This window comes from Sorex araneus, chromosome 4 (genome assembly GCF_027595985.1).
Source record: "Sorex araneus isolate mSorAra2 chromosome 4, mSorAra2.pri, whole genome shotgun sequence".
In the NCBI taxonomy this organism is placed as follows: Eukaryota; Metazoa; Chordata; class Mammalia; order Eulipotyphla; family Soricidae; genus Sorex; species Sorex araneus.
In genome coordinates this window covers 179909406-179931426 of record NC_073305.1, presented here as the reverse complement: position 1 = coordinate 179931426, position 22021 = coordinate 179909406, and the positions used below count along the sequence as shown (strand labels likewise).

Genomic DNA, 22021 nt, shown 5'->3' with positions numbered 1-22021 from the left:
ACTTGGGTCCTACTGCTGCTGTGCCCAGGAGCACTGTGTGAGGTGCTAGAGATTAAATTAGGGTAGCCACGTGCAAGACATGCACCTTAGCCCCTGTGCCCTCTCGTCCACCCAGGGATCTGTGTTTTTAATGAACTTCCCACGTACACACTCACTTGAGAATCCCTGGTTTAGGAGCTCCTGACAGGACAGCAAACAAACAAACAAAACCCCCCTGCCTTGTTCGGAGACATTTTTGATACAGTTTTTAAAAACTTAAAGGAGTGTCACTGCTTCCTTCCTGACCCACTGAGAATCTGTAGGGGAGTGAAGGGTGATGGTGATTTTTTTTTTTTTTGGCTTTTTGGGTCACACCTGGCGATGCACTGGGGTTACCCAAGAGTAATCCCTGACCACACTGAGGAATGCTCAGGGCTTCCTCTGGCTCATGCACTCAGGAATTACTCCTGGCGGTGCTCAGGGGACCGTATGGGATGCTGGGAATCGAACCCTGGTCAGCCGAGTGCAAGGCAAATGCCCTACTCGCTGTACTATCGCTCCTGCCCCGTGATGGTGATTATTGTCTATATTCTCCTTTTCCTGTTATTGAACATTAGCATTTGTTTTCTCAGCGCCAGAATATACTTAATATGCAAAGATTGTTCCTGGCAACCAAATTATATAGTTTTCTATGAATTAAAAAAAATAAGGAACACGCTTCAGAGAAGTGTTCTGGCCCCAGAACGCCCTTCCTTTGGATAAAGGAAGAGTTAGTGGGGTGCCTTAGGTCCCCACATGCCGAGTGACAGAGCACTAGAGGGTTTGAAAAAAGCTCTTGTCCCTAGGGGTCCCCAAAGTGCCTTCTGCTCTTCTCCACTTTCTGTATGTCTTTTGCCTCTCATCCATTCTGCCTTTTTCCTACTCCCTTAACTGTCCCGTCTGGAGACTTTCGTGTGTGTGTGTGTGTGTGTGTGTGTGTGTGTGTTGGGGGGATGACGTCGTTTAGGACATCCCTTTGTCCCCTGCCCTGAGCTCTATAAAATGAATGGAAATATACTTTATCCATCTCTGTGTTTGAACTTTTTATGCAAATTATTTCACTTCTAATGAGGTCTACCTAGGCAGTTAAAAAACATGTTGCTTAGGCTCTACGTGTCTTTGGAATGCTCCTATAGCTTTGTCTGGATACAAGGAAGCTTTTTTGGGATTTAGAAAGGATTTTCTTACTACATTCATAGAGAAAAAGAAGTTTTCATAGAGACAAGGTGGGTACACCTTCCTGTAGTCCTCCAATACATTCGTTATTGGTGCCCATCTGTCATTTTAATACCTTATAACGGTTCTGGTCTACATGGAACTTCAACAACTAGCCATGTCTACTTGGGTTGCTTTTAGCATAAGAATTTGTTTCTCGGGGGCTGGAGTGATTGTGCAGCAGGTAGGGCATTTGGTTGTACATGACCAACCCAGGTTTGATTCCTGGTATCCCATAGGGTACTCGCAGCACTTCCAGGAATAATTCCTGAGTGCAGAGCCAGGAAGAAACCTTGAGCATCGCTGGGTGTGATCCCAAAACAAAACAAAAAACAAAAAAATAATTTGTTTCTTGTTTTTAATATTTTATTACATGGAAAATATACCAAATGGTCTAAAGTACCTAATGTGCTTCCCATGTGTAAGTTTTTTGAAATATTATGGAGGTCTGAAAGGTAGTGCAGGGCCTATGGCACTTGTTCTGTGTCCAGCGTATCCAGCGTACCTCAGTTCAGTCCCTGGAAGCATACTTGGTCTCTTGAACACTCAGGAGTGATCCCGGAGCACAGAGCCAGGAGTAAGACCTGAGCACTGCTGGCTGAGGCCTCCAAACCCACAAAAGAAATTGTGCATATTACATTTTCTTCCCAGCTGTGCAATATAGATCATCTTATATTTATGTATCATCTTGAATGATGATTGTCTCATTTTAAATGTTAGTATAAAAGAAACTCCCTATGTTAATCACATAGTTACTATATTTTAGAAGCCTCCATTTTCTCACTTTTAGTTTTAATGGGAAGCACTTTCTCTTTGTTCTTACTGATGATTTCAAATGCTACTGTGGAGTTTTATAAACTACTTAATTTTCACAAAATTACTTTTCGAGGCACTGTCACTGTCATCCCGTTGCTCATCGATTTGTTCGAGCGAGCACCAGTAACGTCTCTCCTTGAGAGACTTATTGTTACTGTTTTTGGCACATCCAATATGCACGGGTAGCTTGCCAGGCTCAGCCACTCGGGCTCCATACGCTCAGTAGCTTGCCGGGCTCTCCGAGAGGGGTGCAGGAATCGAACTCGAGTTGGCCACACGAAAGGCAAACGCCTAACCGCTGTGCTATCGCTCCAGCCCTTGCGAGGCACTAGGATAACAAAAAGAGAATAGTGAACCGTCAAGGCCCTGTAAAGTCCTGCACTACCACTTTGCCCTCTTTTTTTTTTTTTGCTTTTTGGGTCACACCTGGCAATGCACAGGGGTCACTCCTGGCTCATGCACTCAGGAATCACCCCTGGCGGTGCTCAGGGGACCATGTGGGATGCTGGGATTTGAACCCGGGTCAGCCGCGTGCAAGGCAAACACCCTACCCGCTGTGCTATCGCTCCAGCCCCCACTTTGCCCTCTTGACTGACAGATACGGCCCGTTTGGTCTCCTGACTGTGAACCCAGATTCTGCTTCCGGAACCCAGCAACCAACCAGCGAGTGTTGACAGCAGCTTCCGACTGGGGGGCAAGAGAACTTGACTGTTGTCCCTTGGAAATTTTTTTTTTCTTTTTGGGTCAATGGTAAAGGGCTATCCTGACTCTGCACTCAGGAATTACTCCTGGCAGTGCTCAGGGGACCATACGGGATGCTGGGAATTGAACCCGGGTCAGCCACGTGCAAGGCAAATGCCCTACCCGCTGTTGCTCCAGTCCCCCTTGAAAATTATTTGCTGTTTCTATTTGGAATTTTTTTGTTTGTTTGTTTATAATGTAGGGCTGGAGCGATAGCACAGCAGTAGGTCGTTCGCCTTGCACAAAGCCGACCGGGGTTCGATTCCTCCACCCCTCTCGGAGAGCCCGGCAAGCTACGGAGAGTATCTTGCTCCCACGGCAGAGCCTGGCAAGCTACCCTTGGTGTATTTGATATGCCAAAAACAGTAATAACAAGTCTCACAATGGAGATGTTACTGGTGCCCACTAGAGCAAATCGATGAGCAACGGGATGACAGTGATACAATGATTTATAATGTCGGAGCACTGCTATTTATTCAGCCATTGATTAAGCTGATTGAATTGGGCCTGAACTCCACAAGGAATTTCTTTTTTAAGAGCACAAATACTTAAATCATTTGTCAATTGACAGTGACTAAATAGCTTTTTAAAAAATAGGCTCTGGCTGGAGAGCTAGCACAGTGGGAACAGGAGTAATTCCTGAGTGCAGAGCCAGGAGTAACCCCTGAGCATCGCCAGGTGTGACCCAAAAAAGCAAAAGCAAAACAAACAAACAAACAAGACTCTTATATCTTAACCAGAACCTCATTTTTCTTCACTAGAGTTCATTTTAATTTAATGTGCTTGGGTGTCATGTTCCTCTTTGTTAATTGTAGAGAAAGTCCGCACCATTAAAATGATGGATCCGAACCTAACTTATATCCCTCATAAAACCAGCATGTATGCTGAAAATTACATTTTATTGTTTGCCTTAGGACATGTTTTATACATCTTTAATATTCTGAGCTTTGTTATAAAGCAAATGTTTTTTCTTTGTTATAAAGCAAATTGCAATCAGGAGGCAATATTCTTTTCATTTCTTAGTGTAATGTACATTTCAAAAAGAAAAAAAGTCTTTAATTTTTTAACCTAAACACTTAGAAATATGCATCTATCTCAAAAGAAAATATCCTCCTTACATGGTGTCCTCAACTAGAAAACATATTAGGTAGTAAAGAGAATTTAAAACTAATAACAGTCATACAGCACATAGCTGGTCTGATAATACATGTCAGCTATATTTTAAATGTATTATTGTATCAGTGATGTGTAATATGATAATGTATGTATGATATGTATGCTGTAATCTTATGTGTATTAGGAATTGTCACTGTCACTCTCATCCTGTTGCTCATCAATTTGCTCAAGCGGGCACCAGTAATGTCTCCATTGAGACGTTGTTGTTACTGTTTTTGGCATATCAAATACCCACGGGTAGCTTACCAGGCTCTGCTATGTGGGCAAGATACTCTCGGTAGCTTGCTGGGCTCTCCAAGAGGGACGGAGGAATCGAACATAGGTTGGCCTCGTTCAAGGTGAATGCCCTACCCGCTGCGCTATTGCTAAATTGAAAAGACAAACTCAGAAAAATAAAAAACTTTAATAAAAAACCATTTAAGTACCAGTACCATATATAAAACTAGTGCTATATATAAGCATCACTGAACTGTTGAAGAAGTAATCATAAATCCTACAACAAATGTAAGACTTAGCCTGTATTGAAGAAAACCACGGGTGTTGTATCTAAAACTCTCCTCATGACCCTGCCATCTGCCATCTGTATGACACTATAGCAGTTCATTTCTGTGCCCACGGACTTCTCCATTTAGCAGAGTGATGGATGGGGAAAGCTCTAAAATGCATTAATGTTGCATCGGGGCTCTGCTGCGTGTTTGTTTTAGAAGCAGTAGCAATTGCTTCTTTTGCTTTAACTGCAAATTTCTGGTTGCTATCTGGAAGAAAGTGATGAACTCATTTAGACACCAGAATTACCTAACAGCTAATGTATATGGGATAGACGAATGGATTCTTTGTGTGAAATTGCCTGCTAGTTCAAGGAAAATTGTGTGAGGTTAGTGGACTTCCATGCTGTACTTAGGAGGTCCAGAGGCTGTAATTCTTGGCCAACCTGAACATTGGCTCCATCTGAGGGCCCTGCAGCCACCCAAAGGTGCTCTCGGCATCTCAGCAGCTGTACCTTGTGATGCTTGAGGGACTGTGTAGCAGTAGGGATTGAACTGGTCTTCCACATGCAAGCCATGCACCCTAACTCCTATGCTATGTCTAGGGCCCCACTTTTTTTTTTTTTTGGAATCACTGTGAAATAGAGTTACAATGCTTTCATGTTTGTGTTTCAGTCACACTGTGATTGAACAGCCACCCTCCAGTGCATATTTTCCACCACCAATGTCCCAGTACCCACCCACCCCCCATCCCGACCTCCCTCTGCTTCTATTACAATTTCCCCCATATTCTCCCTCTAGTTTGGGGCATTATGGTTTGCAATATTGATACTAAGAGGCTATCATGTTTGGTTCTTTGTCTACTTTCAGCACACCTCTCCCATCCTGAACAATCCCTCCAACCATCACTGACTCTATTTCAGCTGCCTTCTCCACCAGCTCATGAGGAAGGCTTCCAACTATGGAGCAATATTCCTGGCCCTTGTATCTACTGTCCTTTTTTGCACCCTCAGGGTATACCCAGAAGTGGTATTGTGGGGTCATATGAAAGCTCAATTTCTAGTTTTTGAAGGAATGCCTACATTGTTTTCCAAAAAGGCTGGACTGCTTGGCATTCCCACCTATAATGAAAGATTGTCCCTTTCTCCCCACATCCACGCCAGCACTGGTTGTTCTTGTTCTTTTTAATGTATGATATGGCCCCACTTTTAAGTTATTTAAATCATTTTTTTAAAATCAGAATTCAGTACTTACTTAGATTAATTTATTTATGTGTGATTTTTTAAAATATGCATTTGGTATTTCAGATGAACCAAACGCTGGACTAGATGTCAGGTCAGGGATTTGATGATAGTGGAGAAATATTGGTCTATCCTTAAAGGAGCTTTTTTTTTTTTTAAGAAGGTAAATAAGGGGCTGAAGTGATAGCACAGCGGGTAGGGAGTTTGCCTTGCACGCGGCCAACCCGGGTTCAATTCCCAGCATCCCATATGGTCCCCCAACACCGCAAGGAGTAATTCGATCAAGGAGTAATCCCTGTGCAGCGCTGGGTGTGACCTGAAAAGCAGAAATGGAAAAAAAAAAAGAAGGTAAACAAAAGATGTCAAAAAATTATGCCTAAAGTTTGTGATAAGTATCATGGTAGGTAGGGATGAAGGTCAAGATCAGATCACTCTGAGAAGGTAACATTCAAATTGATGTAAAGTCTAAGGACATTGGACTTGATCAAAATGATGATGTAATTTCTTTCTTTCTTTCTTTCTTTCTTTCTTTCTTTCTTTCTTTCTTTCTTTCTTTCTTTCTTTCTTTCTTTCTTTCTTTCTTTCTTTCCTCTCTCCCTCCCTCCCTCTCTCCCTCCCTCCCTCTCTCTCTCTCTCTCTCTCTCTTTCTTTCTTTCTTTCTTTCTTTCTTTCTTTCTTTCTTTCTTTCTTTCTTTCTTTCTTTCTTTCTTTCTTTCTTTCTTTCTTTCTTTCTAGGGGGTGGGTGTTGTTAAGGACACACACAGCACTGCTCATGGCTTACTCCTCACTCTGAGCCAAAAATCAATTCTGGCAGGCTTGGGGGACTAAATATGGTGCCAGCATTCAAACCCAGGTCGGTTATGTGCAAGGCAAACACCATACACTCTGTACCTCAAAATGGTGTTATAGTTATGATCAGTTATTGCTGTTTTTACTTAAAGTGGACTTAAACAATGTTAAAAATGATAATATGCATTTTATTACAATATGAATCTCTCATCTATCCCAGCCACCAGGACAAATGAGGCCATTTTACAGCAAAGACAACTGATTCTCAGAGTCAAAGCAATTGTTTAAGGATTTTCAAACCATACCGCGTAGACAGCAAAAGCCCAAGATTTTCTGATTCCAAACATTTTTCTTCCAACTACAAAGTGCTAGCTATTTTATTAATTTTTTTATTTTATTTTTTCTTTTATTTTAGCTAGATATTTTATTTCTTAGTATTTTCTTCATGATATTACTTTAAAATTTCAGGCAAATGGCAAATATGACATTTTACCTACATGACTGAATTCTCCCTCACATAAGCAAAATTATCTTTCCTATCATTTGGATCCTACCAGGAATATGACTGGTATGATTTGTACTTTATCGTAACAATAATATTTGCTTCAATAAATTCCAGCATAAAAATATTTTACATGATCTTATTTGAAATGCATGTTATTTACAACAATGTATAACTATTTTCAGTGGAAATAGCCATCAAAAATACTACTATAAGTATACATGATAAGCACTGTAGCACTGTCGTCCCGTTGTTCATTGATTTGCTCGAGCAGGCACCAGTGAGGTCTCCATTGTGAGACTTGTTGTCACTGTTTTTGGCATATCAAATACACCACGGGTAGCTTGCCAGGCTCTGCCAACTCGGAAGGGATACTCTCGGTAGCTTGCCGGGCTCTCCAAGAGGGATGGAGGAATCGAAACTGGGTCGAGAGTATATAAAGACTGAATTGAAAAATCTGATTTTTTTTACATCTATAAAATTAAGCAGAAAATATGGAAAACAATTCCATTAAAATGGAAAAAGAACATTTCTGGTAACAGAACCTATACCTAGCAAAATTCTTGTAAAAGAAAAATAAAATTAATTCATTCCAGTTTTGGGGGGTAACAGGGTGGGGAGAAGATGGGGCTGGGTGGAGTACTAATAAAATGATTTCACGAAAAATTAAGTAAAATTAATTGGAGGGGAAACGGTGGAATAAAATTCCAGGAATTTATTCCTTTAAAGGAGAATCTGTGGATTCTAAAAAAAGGCTTTCAGGAAAAATTTCTAATTCCCCATGTAGTTATTCCAAAAATACTCTTCCCGGGTCAGAGTTCTCATTGTGCCTTGGTAACTACATCAAGACAAGGTCCAAACTTGACAAGCTCCTTTTTGAGAGTATTCACCTAGGAGACCCATTCCCCTCTGTTGCGTAGGAAGTGTAGACAATTAAACCCACTGGAAGGAATATAACTCGGACCCAGGATTCCCCAGGACTCACTAGCAAGATGCAGATAGGGTGTTTGCCTTGCATGCCGCCACCCGGGCTGGATTCTTCTGCCCCTCTCTAAGAGCCTGGCAAGCTACCGAGAGTATCCCGCCTGCACAGCAGAGCCTGGCAAGCTCCCCATGGCATATTCAATATGCCAAAAACAGTAACAAGTCTCACAATGGAGACGTTACTGGTGCCCACTCAAGCAAATCGATGAGCAACGGGATGACAGTGATACAGTGCTACAGTGATCACATGCTTTGAAAAGATCCCAGACTCTCTGGGACCTTTGAAGTTGATTATATTTTCCTCTCTCACAAGCCTGCCCAATGGCCAGGAGGGCTTTCTATGCAGGCAAGCCCTCCCTTTCTCTTCTTACCTCTGTCTTACTCCCACAGGGACTGAGGGTCTGTCACAGTCACTCTTCCCTTTCCTCACTTCCACTTCTCAGCACTGCCCACCAATCCAGCAGTACTAGGGCTGGCGGTTTATTTATTTGTTGGTTTGTTTGTTTGTTTTGGCTCTTTTGGGTCACACCCGGTGATGCTCAAGAGTTCCTCCTGGCTCTGCACTCAGGAATCACTCCTGACCATACTGAGGGGACCGTATAGGATGCTGGGCATCCAATGCTGGTCAGACACATGCAAGGCGAACACGCTGCCTGCTGTACTATATCCCTTCAGCCCCCTAAAGCTGCCATTTATTTTTTTCTTTTTCAATTATATTTTATTTTTATAAAGTTGTTCACAATAATTCATTACACTCAATATTCCAACACCAATTCTACCACCATGACACCTTCCCACCACCATTTCTTCAAATTTTCCCACTACCACCCACGCTTCCCCCCAAAGCAAGTCCCGAATAATTTATTTTGTATTGCTTGTTATGAATAATCTGCTAAAAATGACCCAAACAAAAGTTCCCATAGAGGAAAGTGTGTAAAGATTGTTGTATCGCATCCTGGAGCCCGTAAGCCCTTGTGTAAAAGATTGCTAACATGTTGTTACAGGTTGAGCTATGTCTGCTAATTTTTTTTTTCTGATTGAGATCGGTTGCCTTCTACCTTACACCCCATTAAATGTGTTGTGCTACTCCTTGTACATTAGTGGAGTAGAGTATGAGATGTTGCACGGCTGTATTTGCAACTGTGTGCTCCTTCCTAAAGCTGTCCATTGAAATTCTGCAAACCACCCAGTTCTGTTCATGTGACCTCATTGTACTTCGGAGTCCTCTATGTCTATTTATTTGGTTTTAGAGTCACACTTGACAGTGCTCCGAGCTTACTCCTGGCTCTGCACTCAGGGATCACTCCTGGTGGGGCTCAGACGACCATCTGGGGTGCTGGGGATTGAATCTGAGTTGGCTGCATGCCCGATCACTGTATTATGTCTCCAATACCCGAAGTCCTCTTTCTTATTCACAATAAGTGTTAACGTTTCTGCTTTCAGTGTACAAAGTTATATTAGCTCCCCCCCACATCAATGTTCCAAAACCCTTTACCACTTTTACAGTACATCTGTCACTTACCACTAACCACCCGCTCACTACTTCAGCCCCCTTGGTAAGTTGACTTCTCTTGTCAGAATCTAAGGGTATTTTTCTCTTTTGGACATTGTCTAATCCCTCGCTTTTTTTTAATATGCAAAATATAAGTGAAATCATTTGGAATCTGTCCTCCCTTATTTTCCCTAACGTGCCACCCTCTACTTCTATTCAAGTTGTAGCAAAAGGTAGGGTTTCGTCTTGGATCTGAGGTGTATTCCATTGTGTATACGCACCCCAGTATCCTGGTAGGCATTTCTGTCTTGTTAGGTAATTGGGTTGTTTTCAGGTGTTGGTCAGTATCACTGTACTGAATATAGTTTCACCCTATATATTTTTTCGAATTAATGTTTTTGTATGTGTGGGTTTTGCTGCAGGTTGACTTTAGGTTGACCTTGCGACCACTTGAGGGGCTGGAGCGATAGCACAGCAGTAGGGTGTTCACCTTTCATGTGGCCGACCCATGTTCGATTCCTCTGCCTCTCAGAGAGCCCTGCAAGCTACTGAGAGTATCAAGCCCTCACGGCAGAGCCTGGCAAGCTACCCGTGCATATTGGACATGCCAAAAACAGTAACAATAAGTCTCTCAATGAGAGATGTTACTGGTTCTCCCTCAAACAAATCAATGAGCAACGGGATGGCAGTAACAGTATGTGTGGGGTAGGTGCCAAGAAATGGAATCACTGGGCCATATGGAGGCTGTATTTTTAATTTTAGGAGGTCTCCACACCGTTTTTCATAGAGTGAACTAGATGACCCACCCACTGTGGATGAGGTCTTTTTTTCCCCTCATTACCAGCCTTTTAGATATAGATAATCATCACTGGTATGAGGTGATACCTCATACTTGTTTTGATTTGCATTATGATGATGAACATTTTTTTCATATGTCTGTTGGACATCTATGTGTCTGCTCTGACAAAGTACTTGTCCCGCACTTTGCCTCATTTTTAGGTAGGGTTGTTTCTTGCTTGCTAATTGGATCTGTGAGTGCTTTCTATAAACTCCATATTAGCCTTTTGTCACATGCGGAGTGTGCTAATAATTTTACCCACCTAGGAGGGTATCTGATTTTAACCTTAATTTCTTTCAGCAATACAGGCAGTTCTAGTTCAATGTCACATCATTTATTTCACTTTTTTGTGGTGCCCTTAAAAACTCTTACTAGGGCATCCTGCTGCCTCTCTCAACCCTGCTTCCTCTTGAATGTGACTGCAAGGATGAAGCAAGAAAAATGTTCTGTTGCTCAAGAATTGTTCTTGTTTCAGTCCACTCAACTATTTTGTCCTTAGGGTGAATTCTTTCCAGGAAATTCCTCCATCCTCCATGCACGGTCCCAGATAACATGGTCTTATAAGCAAGCGTTTCTCAACGAGGGTCCAGTGGCCTCTTGAACCCTCGGGATGTGGTTCCCAGGGGACCACGGGTGAACATAGCATAAATTCAAGGCCATGGCGTGAGATAAGGGGAACAATTGGTAGGACAGGAGTGGGGTCTGAAGTGGGGTCGGGGCATGGTCTAAAAAAGGATGAGAAAATGAGAAACTCTGTTGAAAACCAGCTAGTTTAGTTGTTCCTGAATCTTGAGGGAACTGTGGCTCAAGCTTGTGTCAGGACTCATGTCCTCTCAGTGTATTAGAGGGGTTCCATATTCAGAGGCAGAAACATACCACAAGACAAAATGATAGATTCTCATACCTCTGGGGTTTGGCCTTATTATTTGATCTCTTTACATTTCTTTCACCTGACTGACCTGTTCAAACAAACAACTGTTTATTTTCCCCCCAGGTCTTCTAACTATTAACGGAAATCTATTTTTTTATGAAAAGAATAAAGGGATTTGTGTTAGAGATTAGTTAATGTTAAATAATACGACTTACAATTACTGCTGTGTTTCATATGCCACAAAATTTGCAGTATGGGCTAAAAAGATAGTGCAGGAAGTAAGGCACTTGTTTTGTATGTGGCTTTGGCAGGCTAGAACTCCCAGGACCATATATTGTTCCCTGATATGACAAGCGGTCACTTTTAAGCACCAAACCCAGAATAGCCCCTGAGCACTGCTAAGTGAGGCTCACCTCCCAAGAAGTAAAGAACTCAATAGTGAGAACTCACAACACTTAATAATTCATTATATTTCCCTATCAATATAATTTCAGCTACTGAGAAACAACTGCTATGTCACATTTATGCTGCTATTTAAGAAATAAATCATCTTTTTTGGTTAATGTAACATTTCCCTCTACAATGGAAAGTATTAAAACTGGAAGTAGGGACTGGAGCGATAGCATAGCGGGGAGGGCATTTGCCTTGCACGTGGCTGACCCGGGTTCGATCCCCGGCATCCCATATGGTCCCCTGAGCACCGCCAGAAGTAATTCCTGAGTACAGAGCCAGGAGTAACCCTTGTGTATCGACAGGTGTGACCCAAAAAGCAAATAAATAAATAAAACTGGAAAGCAATAACATTTATATAAACAGTAAAGTCTATTGATAAACCACCTTTAATTGTACCTCACTTCATTCAGATAATTTTTTTTCATCAAACCCCTCAACCAGCAAAAAGATTGAAACTCTCCGAGGCTCAGATAATGGTGAGGTTTCCTTAATCATTTGTTTGTTTTGGTTTTGAGACCACACCCAGCAGTGCTCAGAGCTTACTCCTGGCTCTGTGCTCAGGAATCACTTCTGGCAGGCTTGGGGGACCATATGGGGTGCAGGGGATAGAACTCGGTCAGGTCAGCTGTGTGCAAGGCAAACACTCTACCCACTGTACTATCACTCTGGCCCCTCAACTAGGTTTTTAATGACCGTCTTCACTTTATTTATTTATTTATTTTTTTGCTTTTTGGGTCACACCCAGCGATGCTCAGGGGTTACTCCTGGCTTTGCACTCAGGAATTGTTCCTGTCAGTGCTTGGGGGACCATATGGGATGCCGGGGAATGAAGCCGGGTCGGCTGCGTGCAAGGCAAACGCCCTACCCGCTGTGCTATCTCTCCAGCCCCCCATCTTCACTTTATCTTAAACATATAATTATTGCATTCTTAATAGGTATAGTGTAAGCACACAGGTATCCTGTAAGGATGTGCGTAACTCACTTTGATTACACTGATTCACTCTCTTGTGTTGTTGGGAACTACACCTGCACTATCTCCAAGGTGCCCGTGTGTGTGGTAAGATTTCACCTTATCGTAATGCATTCTGAATTACACCAGTTATTTGAACTCTGTTGTCGGTATTTTCCAGTTGTATGGAAGCACAAGTACTATTTTTTAAATAGAGAGCTTGAGGAAAATTCCGGTACATTTATTACCTTGGACTGAATGGTGGCCTCTTTATCAGTGACACAGAATCAATAATTAAACAAATAGCCTTCCAACACATCCATTTTTGTAGAATTTTTGACAAAGAAGGGTATTAGTTGAGCCAAGACATGTTTGATTTTCCCCAGCTCGTCCCCCATGTTTGTCAGTCTGGCTAAATCACAGGAAGTCGATCTGGATCAACGGTTTCTGGCTAGTCTTCCATAGCCATCCTGGAGTGCATCTTTCAGCCTGATTCTCTGTGGTCTGAGCAGGGCTCAGGAATCTGGGGCCAGTCTATGGAATATGAACATTAGCACCTTAGAGCCCTCAACCTTAGTATGAACAGTGACTACACAAAGAATCTGGGACACAAAATGTTTTTTGTAAAGTGGCTATAAGAAAACCTAGGTTTGATCATAAATCATCATCATCATCATCCCGTTGATCGTTGATTTTCTCGAGCAGTCTCAGTACTGTCTCCATCCGTCCTGGCCCTGAGATTTTAGCAGCCTCTCTTTACTCGTCCTTCCCAATGGTGCAGGTGCCGCATTGGAGGCTCTTTCAGGGTGAGGGGAATGAGTTGTTACTATTTTTGGCATATGAATACGCCACAGGGAACTTGCTCAGCTCTCCCATGCAGGCAGGAAACTCTCTTGGTAGCTTGCCAGGTTCTCCAAGAGGGAGAACAAGGCTATAAGATGTCCAAGCTTCCAGGAGCTTGGTTTTATAGTCTCTGGATGTTAATTATTGATGGGATTACATGGGCGCCAGGGGCAGTTTCTGGGTGTGGCTGCCTAACTACTGGAAAATGGGGGGTTTGTGTAAACTTGAGTCCACGACTAGACAAACAGCCATGGCTCGTGGTGCCCTTGTACTTGCTCAACTGTAAGGTCTGGGCAAGGAAATCAGGGATCAACGTTGGTTTGCCTCTTGAAGCGTTTTGCAAATATGTCGTTTGAGGATATGTTCCTCACACATTCCTCTTTGCTGTTTATTTTACCCTCTTCCCCCTTTCAGCATGTTCTACACGCTCCAACAGAATTAGTATTCAGTGGGAAAGAAAAATAATTGCTTCACCTGCAGAATTTAAGTTCTGCACACTTCCCGAATGACAATAAATTAATAAAGCAGTGATTGCTTTAATGGGTGCTCTTGATTCTTCTGACATTTCTCCTTTCAAAGGTCCCATTTTAAGCAATCTGTCTGCTTAATCTTTAGCACAGAGATCTGGCAATGCCTCACCAGGCCAAGGCCAAAAACATGAAGAATGCTCACCACATTTTTGCTGTTGCCTGGATCTGCCATATTTCCAACTTTTGATGCAGTAGAAATTGTGGGAATATGAAATTATTGGGAACCAGCATTTGAGACACATGTTAATTTTGTAGAGTATTCCTCTTCTTCTCCTCTTCCCCCTCTTCCACCCTCCTTGTCTTCCTCCCCATCCTCCTCTTCCTTCCCCTTCTCCTCTTCCCCCTCCCCCTCCTCCTTCTTTCTCCAAACCCAGCTGTGCTCAAAGCTTGTTCCTGGTTTTGTGCTCAGTAATAATTCCTGGCGCAGCTCAGGATACCATCTGGGGTGTGGGTATATAGCAAGGCAAGTGCCCTAGCTGCTGTACTCTTTCCTACCCCTCAATGAGTTTTTTAAATCTTATTTCCTCAAGAGTTACTCCCAGATTTAGGACAGGAGGTAAATTTTTGTTCTGGCTAGGTACTTCTCCAGTACTTCAACAATAAATAGAAAATGTCTGAAATTTCTGGTAGAATGCATGAAAAAGATAAATTCAAGAGGGCCAAGATATCTCAGGACTAAATGTAAGGTTTAGAAAACCTGTTGTTTCATGTTTGTTTCAACTTCAGAAGAAATTTGCTTTCCCATTTTGAAAACATGATGTCAAGATTTCAGGTAGAGGGGGCCAGAGAGACAGTATGACAAGTAGAGTATTGCCTTGCATGCATGTTCAATATCAGGCACCTCACATAGTCCCAAAAGCACTGCCAGGAGTAATTCCTGAGCACAGAGCATGGAGCAATCCCTGGGCATCACCATGTGTGTCCCCAAAACAAAACAAAGTTAAAGAAGGAAAAGAGGGAGGGAGGGAGGGAGGGAGGGAGGGAGGGAGGGAGGGAGGGAGGGAGGGAGGGAGGGAGGGAGAAGGAAGATTGGTTGATTTCGTGTAGTGGCTCTGACTCTTTAAAGTTTGTTTGAAATATTAGAAAACTGTACTTAATCGAGTTTCTTAAAAATATATATATATACATATACTGTATTATTTAACGTATGTGCTCTTGTTTCTTTTTAGGTCAGTCTCGATTCTCGGGTTAGAGAGGTGATCAATAGAAATCTGTTGGACCCTAATCCGCACATGTATGAAGATGCTCAACTTCAGATATATACCTTAATGCACAGAGATTCTTTCCCAAGGTTCTTGAACTCTCAGATTTACAAGTCATTTGTTGAAAGTACTGCCAGCTCTACTTCTGAATCTTAATTTTCATTAAGAGAAATCATTTTCAAGGACTGGGATGGGAAATAAAAGTAGTTGAGTAACATCAGAAACTTGAGTTCCCGGAGAACTACAGTTTAGCATTCCTCCTCAGGCTACTGTGAAAATCCAACCCCATGGTCGCTGTCTCCATTTCTATCAAGGTTATCTATCCATGGTTAAATTTGGAGAAAATACCACATTACAGTGAATTGCCAAATGAAGTTTGTTTTACTCAACATTCATTCTACTTGCAAGCAAACTGTATTTGTAGTTCTATGAACAGTCTCCTAGTGTAACTCCAGAGACCGCATGTGCAAAGTCCAACTGCTTCTTTTGCCACGTAGCTGTTGTAATATTTAATCCAATGGTATATCTTATATCCGTATTTAAGGACTTTCGTGCAATATGGTCTTATAGAAATAATTGCCAAAAATGGCTGTGGTTTGCATTTTTTTAAATATAACCTAAATGAAAAAAAGCCAACTTTTAATTTAGAATCATGGTATTCAACATGCTCTATACTGTGTTTGGTACACTAATTTTGAAGCCAATATTTATTTACATGGGAAAAAAAAAGAGCTATTTATCTGTTTGTTTCCACTGTTTGTTGGAAAATCCAATGGGGAATTCCTCTGGTTGTTCACTGCCAAAACTGTGGAATTTTCATTACAGAAGAGTTAACTATGTTAAAACAAAATCAGAAGAAAAAAAGCACAAACCCATTTGAAGATAAACTATCTCAATGACAAATCAATGAATGATATTGTTTTTAATTGTAACAGAAGAAAATGAATCTATGTATATATCAGATGTCTTATACTGCAATTAATTTATTAAAGACTGGCTCTCCAGTTTTGAAATGGTTGTGTAAAGTATGTACTTAAGCAAGGAAAAAAAAGTGTCTCATGACTTAGTTTGGGAATATAAACAAAGGACTTAATATAGGAATGCCTACATGTAGCACTATAAAAATATTTTGATGATTAGCATCTGTGCCATGGCATATTTTTCTTGAAGATGAAATCCAGTGAAAAGTTAAGTATTGAACAAGAGAAGATTTATAAGGGTTAAGAAGATAATTCTCTACTTTGAATATTGACTGTTTTCACGTAGTATCTAATGAATGACTTATTTTTAAAACCTTAAAAACCAAACTCTTAATTCTCATCCATAATTTAAAGGCAGTACAGTGCTCAAATCTTCCAACTGCCATTTTATTTTTCCTAAGTACCACTCAAACTTTAAGACACAATATTTGTCTGGCATTGGCACGTTCTTTTTAATTCAATGAAACAAAACCCTAGCGTGTGCACACACAATTGTCGGTGTCATATTTCTATCAAGGTGTTACATTTGAATATTAATATCCCTTTGAGGCTATTTTTTTAATATTAAATATTGAATAATCTAAAATGAAAAAACTAAAAATATTTATATCCACTGAGAATACTGGCCTTATATTAAGGATGATATTAAAATTATTTGTTTTGTCATTTTTAACTACCTCTCATTTTTTTAATTTATTAAACATTTTTAAAAAAACAAGTTTGGGGTTTTCTTTTGAAATTTCATTTTCCTTCAAAGGTTGACATCGTATGGTTTCTTTTTTCCATAAACTTAAAACATTTCAAGAGTTGTTTTTTAGGTGAATTTGATTTTCTAACTTGTATAGAATTCAGGAGATATGACTTTAAGGGCTATTAACTATTCCCTATGCAAATATTTTAACTGTTTTAGTGTTTGACAAAATGGGATTTTAAAAAAGTCTGCAGAGTAGAAAACAAAATGTTCTGTTTACACTGGCGTTGCTGACTATCACATTCAGCACTTTTAAATACATTATTTATGAAAATGTAGTGAAAATACAAGATAGAAAATATTTATAATAATTACTTTTAATAAATGCCTGTTTTTGTCTGAAAGTGTTAGTATGTTAAGTTATGCTTTACCCACGTCAATTAGATATTTACTATTTGAATCATAATTTTTAGTAATATGTTGAAAACAAGATAGCTATGAAGATGTTTACAAAGGTCATATTTTTTTCCTAGAGTGAAAAAAAAAACCTAGAAGAATCATCACTTCTATTGTGAAGTTCCATTTCTGAATATTTACTTTTCTCTCAATTATAATGGAATTTATTATGCTTCTATGATGTATACACATATGTGTTGTGATATCATACTTGTTGCTGTGTTGGAGGCACAATAAATTGGTGCACAATGACTAGAAATAAGTAATCTACTAGGATTCAGAGCATGCATCAGTCTTTTAAAAATGTCGACTTTATATTCTTGTTGTTACTATATACGATGGTGACCTGCTAGCTTGTAAGTTATCTTTATAAGATACTGTGAACTATTAGATAAATTGTCTGTTTTGACAATATCTTTATACTTTACCAAATGTAAAAAGGCCTGTGTAAAGGAGTTCTAATCTCTAATGGGCATTTATAGAATACGGATTTTGAAGTTAGTATATCCTTCTGAAACTTGAGTAAGATGTTGTGTTGAGAATAATGATAAAGCAGATTGACATATCAGAAGTTGAGAACGAGTTATATGAGCACTTGCATGTGAGAGTCTGATTTTGAGGCAAGGCAAGGGTTTCAAGTTTCTAGGAGTATGTCTGCATATTTGCAACTCTCTGTTTTAAAGGTATGGTATAATTCCTTGTTTAAAATTGTAGAGCTACATTGACAAAACAAAACAAAAAAGCCCTCCACTGGTGTCTAAGCTATCATTCCAAGAGCACAATACTTGTTTTGATAGAATTTGATTTTTCCTAGTGAGTGAATTCCTCCCTGGGGAAAAAATTAGCACTTTAGAAGGAACACTCTGTGTTTTAGAATGCCAAGCAAACTTTGTATGCTGTTAGAATCAAATAATGCACACAGAAAGATATTAATGCTCTTTCTATTGTGCCTAACCTCAAATGTGTCTATACTGGAAAAAGTGTGTAGATTATGTATAAACTAATAAGCATCTATAAATAATTTGGAGAGCCAGCCTTTCTTTAAAGATGAGTGTTGTACATAGAGCATATGAGCAATGGCTCGACGATACTTATTCGCTCTGAATAATTAATTGTAATTATGGTACCCAAAGGAAATATAGATATCCTGAGTGTGAAAGTGTAGCTCTAAGCACAGGTGCCCTGGCATAAGATTAATAACAGCAAAACATGATTTTGATATTGTTATGAAGTACAAAAATCAAAACAATAATGTGGCCTTTAAAAAAAAATCTTAAAATATGTATATAGGATGACCAGTTCTGTTTTTTGGTCATGGTGCATAGGGTATTTATTAGAATCCTTTAATGCTGCTTGTGTTCTTACAGAATGAAATATGTATCATATGTTTACCTGATAGTTTAGCTTTGAAAAAAAGGACTATATAGATAGGAAAATAATGTTTATTAGGGGCAAATGTAAAGTTTTACCCTACTAAACTTTTTAAATACATGATTCTCAATTATCGAATGATTTGTTTTTCTGTAAGCCTTTAACTTACATGAAAAAAATAAGTCATTGTCACTATGGCAAATTAAATTTGAAAAATAAAACTGTTTAAAATCCTTTAAGGGAAAGACATATAAAGTGATGAAATTTAGAATACAATGAGAAACTATGAAAGTAAGAACTCCTTTGAAAGCCACCTAAAATTTCCTAGCTCTAAAATGCCCATAATTAGATTCCTATCAAACATTGGAAAACTATTTTTGAAAAGATATCACCATGTATGTGGAAAAATTTATTGCTTGTGCATTGATAGAATCTAAGTTTCAAAGTATATTTTAAGTTTAAAAATAGTTATGACTGAATCTAAGTTCCAAAGTGTATTTTAAGTTTAAAAATAGTTATGACTGCAAATATTTATCCGTAAAACTGACACCAAAAACTTGTTTTCAATCTTGCCTGAACACTCTTGAGTGTTAATATATACTGCACAGATTGATAAGTATTATTTCCAATTACCAGGCTTTGTTTATAAATTTGATTTCAGGCTAAAAATTTTCTGATTGTCGACAATTAATTTATTCTATCTGAGCTGGTTTCCTCATCTTTCAATAAGAAATATCATACTTAATTTACAAGATAAATCATTGAACATGGAAGAAATAAAGTGCTACATCTCACTGTCACTGTCACCCCGTTGCTCATCGATTTGCTTGAGCGGGCACCGGTAACGTTTCCATCCTGAGATTTGTTGTTACTGTGTTTGGCATATCGGATATGCCACAGGTAGCATACCAGGCTCTCTGAGAGGGGCGGAGGAATCCAACCCGGGTCAGCTGCGTGCAAGGCAAACACCCTACCGCTGTGCTATCGCTTCAACCCACTACAAGAGAAGCTGCATCTCATACTCTTTAAATTCTCCAACTCAATCATTTCCTTTTTTTTCTTTTAAGAATTGAAAGCGCTATCTAATGCACTTCTGCCTATTTTTGTTTTGGGGGGGCAACACCTGGCTAGTGCTCAGTACTTAACTACTGTCTCTGCGCTCTGGGATCACTCCTGGCTGGATTTGAGGGAACATACGGGGTGTCAGGGATCAACCCTGGGTTAATAAACTTTACCAATCAAATGTACTATTCTTCCACCCTGACTCTGACCCCATTTTTTAAACCATATTTTCAAAATCCTATTTAATAATTCAGCAAAAATACAACCAATGCTATTTTAAGAAGGACTGTATCTTCTGTTGAATGATGTGATTTAATGTGTTTATTTTCAGCTCACTAACTTCCTTGGTCAACAGTGAAGAGTTTTTCTTTCAGTAATACGCAAATAAATAAATGAAAGTATGCGTGAACTACTGTAGATTAAAATCAAAGCTTAAAATAGCAAGCTTAAATATAAAATTTGAAAATATATTTTCATAGAAAATTAAATTCTCAATAATTAGCTTATTGATTTACAAAATAACCATATAGGAGCAGGGCAGGCTGGCTAGAGCTACTACTAAGTTATAAAAAGATTGGTTATTAGAAAATATTGATGTTGCTACAAATAGAAAGCATTCCTTTTCAATGTTGGGATAGTATGATTTTAATTAATTGCCACGAAAATGAAGACAAGTCGATTATACATCCGCAGATTTTTTTTGTTTTACGTTTCAGACTAGTTTTTAAGTTATAGGAAAACGTGGCAGAGATTTTGAAAGGGGAAAAAAAATGCAGAGATTGCAGATACTGCAATTCTTAAGTAATGTATCACAATGGATGCAGCCATGTTGATGTCCACACTTCATTTAGATTCCCTTACCTTGACTTAACATCCCTCGCCAGTTACAAGTGCTGTCAAAATCCCATGTTAACATTCATTCATCTCCTCTCCCTAGGGTCCCCTTAGCTGCAGCAACTCTTCTAAACCTTTTGGTTTTGATGGTTTTAAGGAAGACTGATCCAGTAGACGTACAATTTCTCTGATATGTTTCCCCGTCATGAGTTGCTCTCAGTCTTTGAAAGGAACTCCAGAGAGGTCAAGTTCCACCTGCAGCTCAGGATGAGGTCCCCGTCATGATTTCTCACTGTTGGTGTTGACCTCAGTCACCTGGCTGACATGCCATTTGTTAGTATTCTCCATTGTAACTCAGACATTTTGACCAGCTACAGGGCAGGTAAATTGACTGAACAAAACAATTCTGAGCAGATTCCTCAGCAACCCTATTAGGTTCCGTTGATGGTTACTAATAGCTGACTGTAAAGAAATGCAGTAAACTAAAAAGTGAAATGGGAAAATTAAGGTCAAAAATGGTGTTCCCTAAATTAAATGACATGAAAGTGAATTTCTTTCCCTGGGACAACCTATAAAATTATCTTAGCCCTATTTATCCTTTGGGCAGTAAGGGAACTTACATAGATAATTATTTTGCTGCGTGCTTTTCTATATTGCCTTCCACTTAACAATGAACACAGAATATTGAAGTGATGTAAAAGACTTGATTTATCTTCCCTGCTTTATTATTTGATATATATGTTTCTTATGTATGGTTTTAACATGTTTGCTAAATTTTCAAAAGAACATCAGTGTATTTGTTTCTGTAAATTTTATCTTACTGAATGAGTGTACTTTTTAAATTATGTTGGTCATTGTACCTAATCTATACCCAAACTTTGGAATCCACTAATATTTAGTAGTGGACCCTGGCGACGTTTTGAAAGCATGAATACAATTTAAGAGTCACTTTGCTTATTTTGTGATGCAAGTATAATTGTAGGTTCTTATAAATTGGATAATCCAGATTATTATTTCTCTAAATTGTTTTGGGTTTTTATTTCCTCTTCCTGAAATCTAGTTTACATTTTACATGTGTACAATAAGATTTCCTAAAAGTGCTAGAATTTTTGACATGTAATAAAATTTGAGCATGATGGTATTGTAACTAAATTAGAAGTCTCAAATTAAGTATATTTGAGTTTTCGAAGTAAATCAAATTACAACTGTTTCTTCTTACTATATTGTGGAAACCTGAATATTATTGTAAAATAATATTGTAAAATTCACATGCATTGCAGTGACTTGAAAATGTTTTGAATTAATAAAGAATTCACCAATATATCCTTAGACAAGTTACTGTTTCCTCATTGGTGTGTAGCTTCACAGGGATAAGAGGTCTACACATTACAATGCTTCTGCATCAGAGGGAAAATAATTTCTGGCTATATTCTTCACATCTTTTATCTAAAGTAACTATTGTTTTGCACCTAAAATATGACT

At 39.3% G+C, this 22021-nt stretch overlaps 1 protein-coding gene across 6 annotated transcripts in view; it reads left to right on the top strand.

Moving 5' to 3' along the window:
* RGS17 (regulator of G protein signaling 17) overlaps window positions 1–21873 on the top strand; it is a 143385-nt gene extending 121512 nt beyond the window's left edge. For all 6 annotated transcript variants that reach the window (XM_055135654.1, XM_055135651.1, XM_055135649.1 and 3 more), the window contains exon 5: window positions 15113–21873. In XM_055135654.1, the coding sequence (XP_054991629.1) occupies window positions 15113–15301 (189 nt within the window). In that variant the 3' untranslated portion in view covers window positions 15302–21873. The remainder of the gene's footprint in view (window positions 1–15112) is intronic.
* The last annotated feature ends 148 nt before the right edge of the window (window positions 21874–22021 follow it).